The 13,659-nt window shown below is 41.8% G+C and overlaps 1 protein-coding gene across 5 annotated transcripts in view; it reads right to left on the reverse strand.

Annotated features, from left to right (window-relative positions):
- Positions 1–13,659, reverse strand: part of GRAMD2B (GRAM domain containing 2B) — a 207,060-nt gene that overhangs the window by 30,181 nt on the left and 163,220 nt on the right. For 3 of the 5 annotated variants that reach the window (XM_077462168.1, XM_077462169.1, XM_077462170.1), the window contains 4 exons: positions 9,143–9,259; positions 6,499–6,580; positions 2,613–2,682; positions 1,162–1,265 (listed from right to left, as the gene is read on the reverse strand). In XM_077462168.1, coding sequence (XP_077318294.1) covers positions 1,162–1,265; positions 2,613–2,682; positions 6,499–6,580; positions 9,143–9,259 — 373 coding nt within the window. Of the gene's footprint in view, positions 1–1,161; positions 1,266–2,612; positions 2,683–6,498; positions 6,581–7,294; positions 7,382–9,142; positions 9,260–12,028; positions 12,169–12,536; positions 12,638–13,659 lie in introns of those variants that run through there. The other 2 variants (XM_077462171.1, XM_077462172.1) reach the window with 2 other exon arrangements.

The following is a 13,659-nucleotide window of genomic DNA, read 5'->3' on the forward strand; positions in this document are numbered from 1 at the left end:
AGGACAGTGCCTAACGGGTTTGTAACCTGGGGGCCCCCTGTACACCTAAGGTCCAGGTCTCAGAAGCTTACAGGCAAAACCTTGTTCTTGAATCGAGGTCCAGGTACCATCCTATGGCCTCAGTCGAGAGGATGGATCCTGTTGGAGGTTTTTTTTTTTTTTAAATGCAGCGTGTATCCCTCCCTGGAACTCCTCAGAGCACATCTTCACTCATGACCAACAACTTTTAGACACTGGCGAAAAAAAAACTGGAGGTACTCCTGGAAGGAGGAGGGGGTTATATACGAGAGTCAACTTCCTGTATTGGTTATACCAGTGTCAACACCTGAAGGTAGGCCCATAACCCACTAAGTAAATACCTGAGGCTGTGTCCTATGATGTACGATAAAGAAAATGCAAATCTAAAAAGGACAAAGTCAGTGCAGTGACAAGCGTTTTACCGCTTGTAAAAATGTCACAAATTTGTTGTGTTCCATTCACACTGCAATGCAGCCCCAAGCCACACTGCAATAAAATGCAGACATGTCGCAGCACACTGCACAGTGCCATGAAGTGTACTTTTGTTTGCACAAAAAAAAAAAAAAAAAAGTGCTGAATCATGTACCACACTGCAGCCCGGAACCGTCAGCTGTTGGAGAGGTAAAGCACTCCAGCAGCTGCAAGTTCTAGTAAATTAGTGAAAACAAAAATCCACATCTGTGTGGAACTGTGTTGGCCTATCAAAGGCTTTAAAAGTAGACCTTTAGTCCCTTCTCAGTGGCTTCGTCCCCTCCAGCACAGTCGTTGTGGACAGATGTGCCAAACACCTGTGCCTGGCCTGCAGGTCCTGGCAAAGCCCTTCACCACATTTTAGCACACAGGAGACTTCCCTGTGCAAGCCCAGCAGCTGCAAAGCTTTGGAAGTGCCATATTATCTATTTTTGTGCATGCGTGGCTTCCCCTGCCCAATGTCCAGGAAACCCACATGTGCCCCAGGGCTCGCTTGGGATCTAAAGCCCTATGGCACATCTACACATGCAGAAGCTAGGAGGAGGAGGATCCCATCACACACAGGGCAATGCAACGCCTTGTTTGGGGTAAGGTCTGCCCCAACCATCATGCACCCCTTTCTAGTATTTGCTCTACTAAAAGAATCATACAAACCACCGATTTTCCACCAACCTTTGTGTCTTTCCCAAACACCTTTGAATGGAAACAAATCCAGTTTTCTGAAATGTATAACTTCCCCTGGTATAAAATCTCTTTCTGTAATGCACACGTAAAAGCTTAAAAAAAAAAAAAAAAAAAAAAAAAGTGTTCAGTAACATTTCAGAGCAGGATTATATACTATAATTTTGTACATTCATGGCTTTGTATGTCAGCTGCAACACCAGCAGCCCTATACTAGAGAAAGTAAAGACTTTGGTTCAAAGGGACTGTCAAAAAGCAACAAATCAAGCAACATGCTTTCTCCACCCATTGCTGTAGTCTAGTTTTGGGCAATGACGTCAATTATTGAAGCAGCCCCTGATGTCCCATTGGACGAAATACATTTAGGGCAGAGTTGGTGCATGTTGACCTCACCCTGTTGCCAAGATAGGCATAGGTGTTTCTGCAAGTATTGCTGGCTTTTGTATGCTTTTAATAAAAAAAAAAAAAAAAAAAAAAAAAAAAAAACCTGTTACATACTACACCAAGCTTTTCATGTATATTGTGACACAGTTCTGCTTTATATTGGCAGTACTGGGTCTCCTTTGGAAGAAGACTGGTGGGGAGTGAGCTGTGCATGGCGTGAGATTCATCCAGCCTGAGACGCTTTATACATGCCGTTTGATTTGGGGGGGGGGGGGGGGGGGGGGACTATAAATCTTGGCAAGCACAAAACGTGATGTATTGTCTCCAATGGATCTGGGCTATAGAAGTTAGTAATATGAATTGATCCACCAATGAGGCATTTTAAGTGAAGGTTACACTGACATACAATCTTGTTTACTTTTTGGATGGACATTTTACTTGCCACCATTTTGTGCGTTTTTTAAATAGCTGACCCGAATTACCTAGAGTATGGACATAACCCCTTTATCCGCCACCATCAAGCATCACAAGATCTTAAAGCCATGATACACTGGGTATGTAGTTTAACTTGCCAAAGTGTCAAAACTGTCCAGACATTAAAGGCTTGTTTGTAAACATAAACCAACACTTTAGGCCCCTTTCACATGGGCCATCTGATCAGGTCCGCCTGTCAGTTTCAGGCAGACCTGATCGGACCCCCTTTTCACCTCTATTGAGCAGATATCAGCAGTGCCCTCTGATCTGGTCTGCCAAATCCAGACCGATGGTGGTCCCATTGTCCTTCCATCTGGCAGATCAGATAAGTTTGTGTGAAAAATGGACACACAATCAGATTTCCCCATACAGGAGAGTGGGACTGGGTCCACTCACAGGTGGGCAGAGACAAACATGTCATCTGCCTGCTCAGTGGTAAATCGGAAAAACAAGCCTATGCTGAGCAAGCAGAATTCGTCAGGCGGCGGTGCCTTCGTGAAAGGGGCCTAGGTTTTAAGATCTAAATTATACTTTTTTTTTTTAATTGCAAGCAGATAAGATATACTATTGTGTTTTTTGCTTACTTTCTTTTATCAACTCATCCTTTGGAACATCCTTGAACAGCTTGTGGAAGTGCGCATTTGCCTTCAAGAACTAAAGGAAGAGATTAAAATAGAAAAAATATAAATTAAAAAAAAAGTATTGATATACATGCAGTTGCTTTATTATGCAACTAAAGTGATTTAACCATTTCCAGGGGAAAACCAAAACCTTTGTGACCAGACTAAAGGGCTATACACAGGGGCCGAATAGCGGGTGGTGTGTATAGCAGCTGGTCTGACATACACAAATCTTAATGAGAATCCATTTTTTGCTTAGACTAAATATCACAAATTCTAGCTGCATTTTATCTTTCAGATATAAAAAAAAAAAAAAAAAAAAAAAAAAAAAGTGGGCTTCCCCCCCCCCCCCCCAAAAAAATTCATTGAAGTATTTTTCCCCCAAAATTGCGTTTGAAAGACTGCTGCACAAATACAGGTGACATAATATATTGCAACAATCGCCATTTTATTCTCCAAAGCCTTTGCAGTATCTATACACACCAGCCACTTTATTTACACCTGGCATCGATTCAACAAGGTGTTGGAAACTTTAGAGTCTTTGGCCCATATTGACATGATGGCCTCATAGTTGCTGCAGATTTGTCGGCGGCAGACATGTGACTCCCGTTCCACCACATCCCAAAGGTGCTCTATTGGATTGAGATCTGGTGACTGGAGGCCATTGGAGTGCAGTGAACATGGTGAATTAGCCTGGTGGAAGTAGCCATCAGAAGATGGGTACACTGTAGTCAAAGGGATGGACATTGTTGGCAACAATACTCAGGTAGGCCGTGGTGTTTAAACCATGCTCAATTGGTACCAAGGGGCCCAAAGTGTGCCAAGAAAATCTCTCACCATTATACCACCCTGAACTGTTGATATATGGCAGGATTGTGCCATTCTTACAAATACACCAAAATCTGACCCTACCATTTGAATGCTGCAGCTAAAATTGGGACTCAGAACAGGCAACATTTCTCCAATAATTTTGGGGAGCCTGTGGAAGTCGTAGCCTCAGTTTCAGACAGGAGTGGAACCCAGTGTGGTATTCTGCTGCTGCCCATCTGCTTGAAGGTTTGACATGTGTGTTGAGGGTATTCTGCATGCCTTGGTTGTGACAAGTGGCTATTTGCATTGTTGCCTCTGACAAGACATTTTCGGCCACACAACTGCCACTCACTGGATATTGCTCTTTCAGATGGTTGTGCATGAATATACCAATAGATCAGCAGTTCTTGAAATACTAAGACCAATCTGTCTGGCACCAACATCCATGCCATGTTTGAAGTTACTTACGGTAAATTCCCTTTCTTCTTTAGTCTGATGCTTTCTTTGAACTTCAGCACTTGAACAGGTGTACTAAAGTGGCCAGTGAGTACATCAGCATTTTATCTTTTGGCTACAGAATGTGCTCAGCAGTCCAGTTTTGTTCATTTTAACTATATGTACAATTCCAGTCTGATCAGGGAGGACAATGACACTAAAATCAGTTCAGAGTGGAGTTTGTGAAGTATCACAAGCATACAATTTCCTATATAGCAACAACATTTTACCTCTCCCTAAAGCTGAAAGTTAACCTTTGATAATATAAAGCATGAAATTAAGACAGCATGTCTCTCATCTCAGCCCTGTTGGCACCAAGAAACCTAGCAGTAACAAATGACAACCATGTTTGATGGACAAGGCCTGTCTGCCTTACAAAATTACAGTTAGACTAACATGACAAAAATCACCAAGACAATACAATTGCCAATTACACTCAACATATGTAAAATTGCAACACCAAAATATTCCACATTCCATAAAGGCATGTTAAAGCTCATTTACATGTCACACTTTGAAGAGGGATCTGCAGTAGACTTTTCAGAGGGCATCTGACAGGCAGTGATAAAAACAGGTCACCTCCTTGCCACCTGTTAACCCCTGAAAGTAGATACCCCCATTCACTTAACAGCCTGCCAGTACTGACGTCCTAAGATGGGGGACCTCATCGCTATGCAAAACATGACCACAGCCTGAGCATACCCCCATGCAGCTGCCTTTGCAGCTTGAAGTGAGTGGTATAAATGCAATCGCCTGTTTACGGCTTCCAATTGCAAGTGTTAAAGCAGGGTTATTCCTCTATGAACTTCTGGCACTGTGGGGATTATTCACTTTGGGTCATCTGTCAAGCTGCTGAAGTCTGATGTCCCCGATAAGGGACCGCGCCCCCCCCCCCCCCCCCAGTGCCAAAAGCTCAGAAACAGGAAGCTTCCGTGCAGTGTTTCTCTAGATCTAGCCGCCTGCATGGTGACATCCTTCATTACAGACAGGTTAGCTCACTGAAGTGATGATTTTTAAAGTTTTATTTTATAATGGTTAAACTTCAGCTTAAAAACAAAGCGCTTATGCCTCATATTGAGGTTTAGAGATTACCAGGAGCTTTACCATTAATCTATAATCATTTCCATGCAGATCCGTCCTGAGAGGTAGAGGTGGTGGTAGTAGTAGTTGCAAACTGGATAAACATGCATGTGTATTTATTCAGAATGGAAAATACTGCAGATCTGCTTGATTTCCAAACCAATTCAACGTCCCAAACTAGGGAGATGTCCCAAAGCCAAAAACAGGCAGTACAGAAATACCTTTGAAGTGATGGAATTCACGATTGCCACCAGAACCCGTGTCCCCACAGGAAGATTCCACTCTATTACTGGTCTGGGGACAGCACAAAATGTAGGCAATTCTTTTATTATTTTGATGAGAACAGTAAACAGGACAGAAGGCAACTTCCATAATAGGGGTGCAGACCACAATAAGCCTGACAAAAAAGGTTTTCCTTTAGTTATACTTTGTTTTATCACAAGGGCAGTGTTTCCACAATCAAGCGGCTATCCACAGCTACATTCAACCAAAGTGAACTGAATTTACAAGAAAGGCATCTCCCAATTCTCTTCTATATGAAACTACATTCATGTCAAATATAGCTACATTTTTAGGAGGTTTCAAGAAGAGACTGAAGAAATGTAAACAATAAGCCCCAAACACACCATCAGTTTTTGCCCCCTTCAGATTTACCAAAACCATATAATATGAGGTCAAACCTTAGGAGTTTCAATTTGTATGCAATCAGGCAGGCCCTTGTACTACATGGTTTTGGTAAACCTGAAGGGGGGGGGGGGGGAAGAGCAACAGAAAACGTGAGTGTATGGGCATTAAAACCAACTAATGCTTGCCTGCAAAGAGTTGTGCTAAAATCAGAACGTATGCAAGCGAAATTTCTGTGTAATACAATACTGTGAAAATTCAGAAGTCAATAACGCACAAGGTAGTGTTACGTGCGCTGTGTAATCACACTGACACTTCTAGATATGTTTGATCAGTGCTAAAGCTGGCCATAGATATGGATTGAAATTTTTTTTGGGGGGGGGGGGGGGGGGAGGGGTTCCCTGCCATCAGAATTCAGTAGTGCAGCAGGGAGGGTTTGTTTTTTATGAAAAAAAGTATGCCTGTGCATCCCCCCCATAAGCATGGGGGGGGGGGGGTGGCAGAAGAAGAAACCCCCACACCAACCTGCAACCAATTTAATGCATAGGCAGCAGCTTTCAATACAAACAAAAAACACTTGCTGTATAATTTGTACATATGTTTCACGTCCAGAATGATTGCCAAATAAAGAAATGGTAAAAGATGATCACTGATAAAAGGATAAATCTTTAAGATGAAGCTCAGCTTTACAACACAGAACATGTCTGACAGGAGGGGGACAGCAAACAAGATTAAAAGACAAACATTTGCTCTTGTCATCCGACATTTCCATTAGTTTTTCCATTGTGTCAACATATGTCTATTGCAGAGTGAGGAATCTTAGAACCAAGCCAAGTCTTACCTGATTTGAAGTAGATTTTTTACGCTCACGTTTCGCATCGTTCTTCATGTCGAGAGCTAACGTGGAATCATAAGTCTTTGACCTTTAACAGAGGAAACATTCACATCCTTAAGCACATCAATATTTCATAGACAAACTGATTGTACAACATATTAGACCAATCTATGTGAGCCACTTAGAAAACAGCTGGCCCAGAGGGGGAGGATCTGAAAGATGACATCACTTGAGACTATTTTTCTTGTAATAGACAGTTAGACACCTGTTTTTTTTGTAACCAAGTGTCTGATTTGTGGGAAGTGATTATATAAACTGACTGTTCTACTCAAGAGGGGAGGAAAAAACAAACAAACAAACAAAAAAAAAAACACCACACATACCTTGAAAGAACCTGGATGGCTTCCAGCCACAAACCCCCAAAAAACAAGTTGTACAGTCTTGCCCCAACACCACAGTTAACAAGACACCCATGACCTTGACCACAGGCGACGGTTAAGCGATGGCAAGAACAGGGTCAAGGACATCAAGCAGCCAATCACACTAAAGGTAGTCTATGGATCAATTGTGACAAATGGTTCTTACAGTGACACTGGCCACATTAAAACCTTAATCAACTTTGTATGTTTGCAAAGTTTCTCTCAAAAGGGAATCCAATTGTAACTGTACAAAAGCCACCCCCCCCCACCAGAGATCATAGCAGCCCTGAATAGAGCAATAGAGTACAGCTGTGCAAAGCAGCAAGCATATACTACCGTTAGAGCAGTGCAGAATGTGGATGCAAGTGTGCAATTGTGCTTACTTCTGGAGAAAGCTGAAAAGACAGCTGTGCATGTTTGCGATCTGCAGATCCAAAAAGGTGTGCAATTTTTCAGCTAACTAGATTGATCTGCAGCAAATGGAAGAAGTGTCAGTTTGTTCAAAAAGACTAAAATGGTTATGTAAAAGCAGTCAAATAAATTAAGAGTTTAGCAAGACAAACAAAACATTCTGCCATGAGCGGAGAAAATAAAAAGCCAACGTTTTAAAAAAAAAAAGTCACTGAAATAAAGTTCTATCCCAGAAGAAACATTTGGGTACAGTATTGCATGACCATTAGTCAAGTCACACCTTTACAGCACTGAAAGCTTAAAACTACTTGGTAATGCAGTGATATTACAGGCCATTATTCCTCAAGTGGGTAATCAGAATGTGCATCATGTAGAATTTCCTCTCCCCCCCCCCCCCCCCCCCAACTTGCAGCATGTGTGGACAGCATAACACCCAATTATACACTTTCCAAAGCATATGCAACAGTTCCTGACAGCATCTGTATAGTAATGTTCACTTTGGCGAGCACAACAAACTTCAAGTGATTTATCAAGCAAATTAGAGTGAGACAAACCGATTCTCTTCAAACAGAAGCACAATTTGGCTACATGCACGATGTGCATCAATTCTGGCATTTGTGAGCCTGGGAAGCAGTGTTGCCTGCAGCCCATCAGTCTACAACAAGCTGAAATAGACTGTAGCTGGGACATGGCATGGAGTGTTAATTGCATTTAGAGTACTGTGTTCAGGCATGTCTGCCTAAAAAACACAGAACACCTTGATGAATGAGGCTGTATAATTTCTGTCTTTTGTTCAGTGTTGCCGGTTCACACTAGTGAGATGCCAGACATCGCATGTAATTTGCAGCGCACTGCTGTTCACATTACATGCAATGTCTGTGCGGGTGCAATGTCAGCCATACAGATAGTATGGTAGATATCGCACCGCATTCGGTCCAAACGCGCACAGGACCCTTTTTTCTGTTCAGACCAGAATCGGATCGCATGCGTGTTCATACACATGCAATCTGATTCACGTCCGAACTGTCAGTTCACAGTGCGATATGCCAGCTGAAATTGGGGTGTCGTTAACATGACACTCCCAGCAGTTTGCATATGGCAGTGAACTGCCGTGCGTGTCGAGTGCGATACGGGAACCTGCAGTTGATTCGCAGGATTCTTGCATCGCAGTAGTGTGAACCGGCACGAAGTGCGACAGAACAAAAAATGTCCCTCATTTGTATAGAAAAAGGCAACTACTTTAATAACTGACCAAAAGTATTATATTAAGGTTAGTTATGGTAGCAGGTTGCCATCCAAGTTAATGCTTAAAGCGGTTCTGCACCTTTAATATTTAAAAATTATTAAAAGCCAGCAGCTACAAATATTGCAGCTGCTGACTTAATAAATTGACACTTACCTGTCCCAGGGTCCAGCGATGTCGGCGGCAGATGAGCGATCGCTCGTCTCTGCTGCCCCCGCCGCCATTCGCTGTCAGGGAATCGGGAAGTGAAGCGTTATGGCTTCACTGATCGGTTCCCTACTGCGCATGCGTGAGTCGCACGGCGCATCTCTGCTGATCCCCGCGTTTCCCAGAACACAACGGGGGGCGTGGCATCTGCGGCGGTCTGTCCCAGAAGTGGGTGCAGATACCTGGATTTAGGTAACTGCACCCCCCTACCCCCTGAAAGGTGCCGATTGTGACACCGGAAAGGGGGGGGGGGGGGGGAGGAGATCAGATTAGCAGAACTTTCACTTTAGGATGGAGAACCACTTTAAACATGAAAAAATGCTTAGCAAATGTCAATTACAGGAGAACTCAAAAACCAGCAGCAGTTTACCTGGTCAGGTGAGGTTTTTGCCGGATTTCAATCTCTTCAGCCTCACTAATCAGGACTTGAGGGGCGGCATATGGCTTTGCTGCTCTCTTTTCCTCAGCCCCATTCTCTGTTTCAGAGCTACAAAACAAGAATTAAAAATCAATCAGTCTAGTTACCAACATGACCAAGCAATGGTCCATTACATATGACATGATAATCTCAAAGGTTTGGAGATTTTACAAGGTTTACAACCCACGTCAGGTTTTTATTGCTCCATGTCCCCGATATCTAGACACATCCTCTCCACTTGTCTAATACAGAAAAAGTGTTGTATAGTCATCACCAGAACAAGGAGGCAAGTGCCTTACCTCTTGTTCTGGTGACAAAATGTGGATGTTGCATTACCATCTCCAGTGGGGACAAAAAAAAATTTTTTTTTAACTTTGCAGAGATTTTTCTGAAACATACCTGAGAAGGAATTAAGGAAATCTCCCCAAACATGCAGACAAACACACCCCACTGAAGTAGTAAGGAGATCCACTCTACAAGTGCACCAATTGCCACTTACTCCATACTTCAGACCTCACCATAATGGTTAACTCTTACATCCATCCTAGTCATGAATGATTTCAAGAGTTAAATCTGACAAAATAAAGTTGGGGTTGTAACAGGCATCACGGATTTTTTTTTATTTGTTTTAGATTACTACTGCTGAATGCATAGCAAAATTGGGGGGGAATTGAAGTCTCCAATTTCACTGCTGGTTGGCTAGCAGTGATTTTGTACATCAAAAAAGTGTATTTACTGGCAAGAGAAGATACATAGATGGGCATCTATGGAAGGTAAATATGTTTTGATGGTTGCACAAACCGTGAAATAGACTAGTTCTGTTGCCGGAGACAAGGTTAATTAACCACTTCAATACTGGGCCTATTCTGGCACTTCTCTCCTACATGTAAAAATCTTTTGGTAGAAAATTACTCAGAACACCACATTTTTTTGCAGACACCCTAGGGAATAAAACCACGATCATTGCAACTTTATCTCGCATGGTATTGGCAAATTTTTCAAATGCTTTTTTGAAAAGAAAAACAGTGTCATGAATTAAAACTCTAAAGTTATCCCAATTTTTGTATGTGAAAGCTGATGTTACGCTGAGTAAATAGATACCCAATATGTCACGCTTTAAAATTGCGCACTCATGGAATGGCGCCAAACTTTGGTACTTAAAATCTCCATAGTCGACACTGACATTTTTTTTTTTACAGGTTACCAGTTTAGAGTTGGAGGTCTAGTGCTAGAATTGTTGCACAACACGCTCCAACCCAAGTGGAGATACCCCACATATGCGGGCGAGACTTGTGCGGGCGTTTAGGAGCGTAAAAATAAATAAATACACTATTTTGTGATTACATTCCTTGTAATAGGAATCTATTGTGACAGGTCCCATTTAGAGAGAGATATGCAGGGTCAACAAGAACCCGCATCTCTCCTCCAGGCTGGAAAGCATGATATTTTGGGGGGGGGGGCGCTGACAGCCACGATTGCGGCATTGTTTACATCTGGGAACCCAGGTGACTGGTGACCATCTAAACACCGAGGTTGACATCCCATCACCTATAAGATTAATCAAGTGGCGGAACTGCCGCTATGATCGTTCTTATCGTGCACAGAATCACCAGCTGGAAAGAATGATATCTGAATGATGCCTGTATGCACAAAGTCAAGGATGTCATATGACTATGGGTGGTATTGAAGTGGTTAAAAAAAGGCAAAATAGGCTACTGCTTATTTACTTTGCAAAGAAACTGCACCAGAGCTTAGGGGATGAGGTGATGCTCTGCTGACTTCTAACATACAACTTGTAGGGTGAAGGAGAAAAATAAAATAAAAACCCAAACAAATCACAGCAAACTCACTCATGTGCGCAAAAATCAAAACTCACAGCAAAAGAGCACTGTAGAAAAACCATCAAGAGCAAACTGCATAGGGGTGTACCAAGCCTTATGCTGGCCACAGATCAATTTTCAGACGAGGATATTCAGACCAAAAAATAAGAAATCTTTGTATATCGTCAGCAAATGTAGTTTGAAATTCACTTGTTTAACATTTTAAAACCGTGTAAATTCTGAACAAAAAAAAAAAAAAAAAAAAAAAAAAAGTCTGAAAATTCTTTTCCAAATTTTCTTGTCACTGTGGTTGAAAATGAACTTCAATTTGACCCCACTAACGATTAGAAAAATCTAATGAACGTTTCCTAAATTTACTTTTGAAGGAAGACGCTTTAAATTTTTTATCTATATACGGTACATTTGTTTATTATTCTCAGAGACATTTTGCTCCCCAATCCATATAGTTAGTTATATTTACCATTGCATAGATTTAAGAATAAAGTTGCCTTTAAGGTTATTAAACCAATATAAAAAAAATAAAAAAGCCAATAGATTAGTTGCAGCCCTGATTATGTGCACACAAAAATGCAGATCTTGTACTATACACACTTATTTTACCTTCTGATGAAATTCAAAAATAATCATGGGCCAGTTCACACACAAAAAAAAAAATAAAAAAAAAAAACACAAACACAGACAAACCTTGCAACTTGCTCGAGTACCACTGGTCTTGAAAACAGGAATGGTTTGCCAGCAAGTACATTGTGTGGTATGCATATCTCATCAGAAGACCAACACTACACTATCAAACCCTTATCCACAGTATAGTGTTCTTTGATCTCATCTTTGAAATGGAGCCGTACCATTAGCGGCATTAATAGTATCCTTACATTACCCGATTCTAGAATCTGCATACCTTGCAGTTTATTGAATAGCTGCAATAGACTTTAAAGCTATAAAACAGAACCAAAAAAAAAAAAAACTGTTGATAAAAGGTATTTCAGTGTGTACCCACCGTGTGTTGGTGGCAGTCCATTACAATTGCTCCACATTTGCAGCATGGATAGCAGAGGTTGGGCGTACAGATGGTTGATATGCTTCAAAGAACAGCTGTACACTCAAGTACAAATTTAATGGCTTTCAGAAGTATCTCACCTACGGACAACCACTTCATTACAACATCCAGCCATCCAAAAAAAATACATAAATACACCAAGGTCAACATACACCTGTTCTAAACTAAAAAGAGCATCTATGAACCAAATATAAAAATGCTAGCAAGTAAAAAAGGTTAAAAATCTGTAAAACTACAGTCTAGATTAAATCTATTTTTTGTTGCCAAGACATGTTTTGATTTAGCTAGTAAGATGTACGTACTGTCTAGTTAGGATCAAAAGTGGAAGAATTAAGACTTCACACTTAAATGCACACACAAACAGCTTAGTGTTGCCTTTACTTAAAGTTCCGACTATGCATGCCAAATACAAAGATCACCAGAATACACGGAGCAGCTGCCGCCTTACCTTCAAGCTTGGCTTGCCTTACAGAAATTCAGCAATGAAGTACCTGATGTCTGTCAGCTATATCCACAAGTGATGACATAAGAGGAAGTTGCCGTACAGTAAATGACTCACAAGATCCCAACGCCTTTTTTCACGTGTTTGCAAATCACCTGACAAAAATGCTGTCCGGCATACAGGAGGTAGGTTCAGAGTACAAATTGAACCCATGATGCACTCAACTCGGAACCCTTTACAAGAATATAATGTCTAGTACATTAGAGCCAGGACAGTCAGGTATGCTATACACTCATAATACAGCTACACTAAATGTTCCCACTGAAACAAACATTTGCAGGGACATCTTGTGCCGATAGAATTTTATATCAATACACTTTATATGAGAAGAGAACCTGGTCTGTTCTGGGTTTAAACCAGAGTTCCTCCCAAAAAAACCTCTCATTTTAAGTGACCCCCTGACATGCCACATTTGACATGTCATTGTTGGGGGGGGGGGGGGGGCAAAGCAGCTGCCGACTTGTAAAGATTTTGGAGACCTTTAAAGCAGAGTTCTACCCATTCACAATTGTAATATGCAGCATGAAGGGTAGCCCCATCATGCACCTGCACTGGCCACTAGGCTGGGGGGAAGGGGTGGCTGCCTTGAACACTGATGTTAGCATGCCCCCCCAAAGGGACTTTGTTCCAAATCATGGACAGTTGAGAGCCGGAGGAGAAGGAAGAAGGGGAGAGGGAGGAGGGAAGAGATTTGTGTTGGAAGGAGGAAATATATGAGAGGGTGGGAGGGGGGTGTAAAGTGTTCTAGGAGGGTAAATTTAGTAGGAACAGTGATTTAGGCTAATCTGTTGGGAAGGATTTGAGATAGAAGAGGCGGCGATGTGAAAAGGGGAGGAGAATTGTGCTAGGAGGGATGAATGAGGGGTATTTGTGCTAGGTGGAGAAATGGGGGGTGGGGGGCAGTTTGACATGTTTGCCCTGGGCTCTAGACAACCTTGTCCCGGCACAACACTGAGCTCATCATTTCTGAACAGCTTCAGGTCTAATATGGTAAATTCTAATTTACCACAATTCTAACTGCAATGCGTCTTATTATGGTTTATATTATATAAACAAAATTACACAGATT

This window comes from Lithobates pipiens, unplaced genomic scaffold, assembly GCF_037356315.1.
Source record: "Lithobates pipiens isolate NorthernLeopardFrog02 unplaced genomic scaffold, aLitPip1_a1.2 Scaffold_3, whole genome shotgun sequence".
Taxonomy (NCBI): domain Eukaryota; kingdom Metazoa; phylum Chordata; class Amphibia; order Anura; family Ranidae; genus Lithobates; species Lithobates pipiens.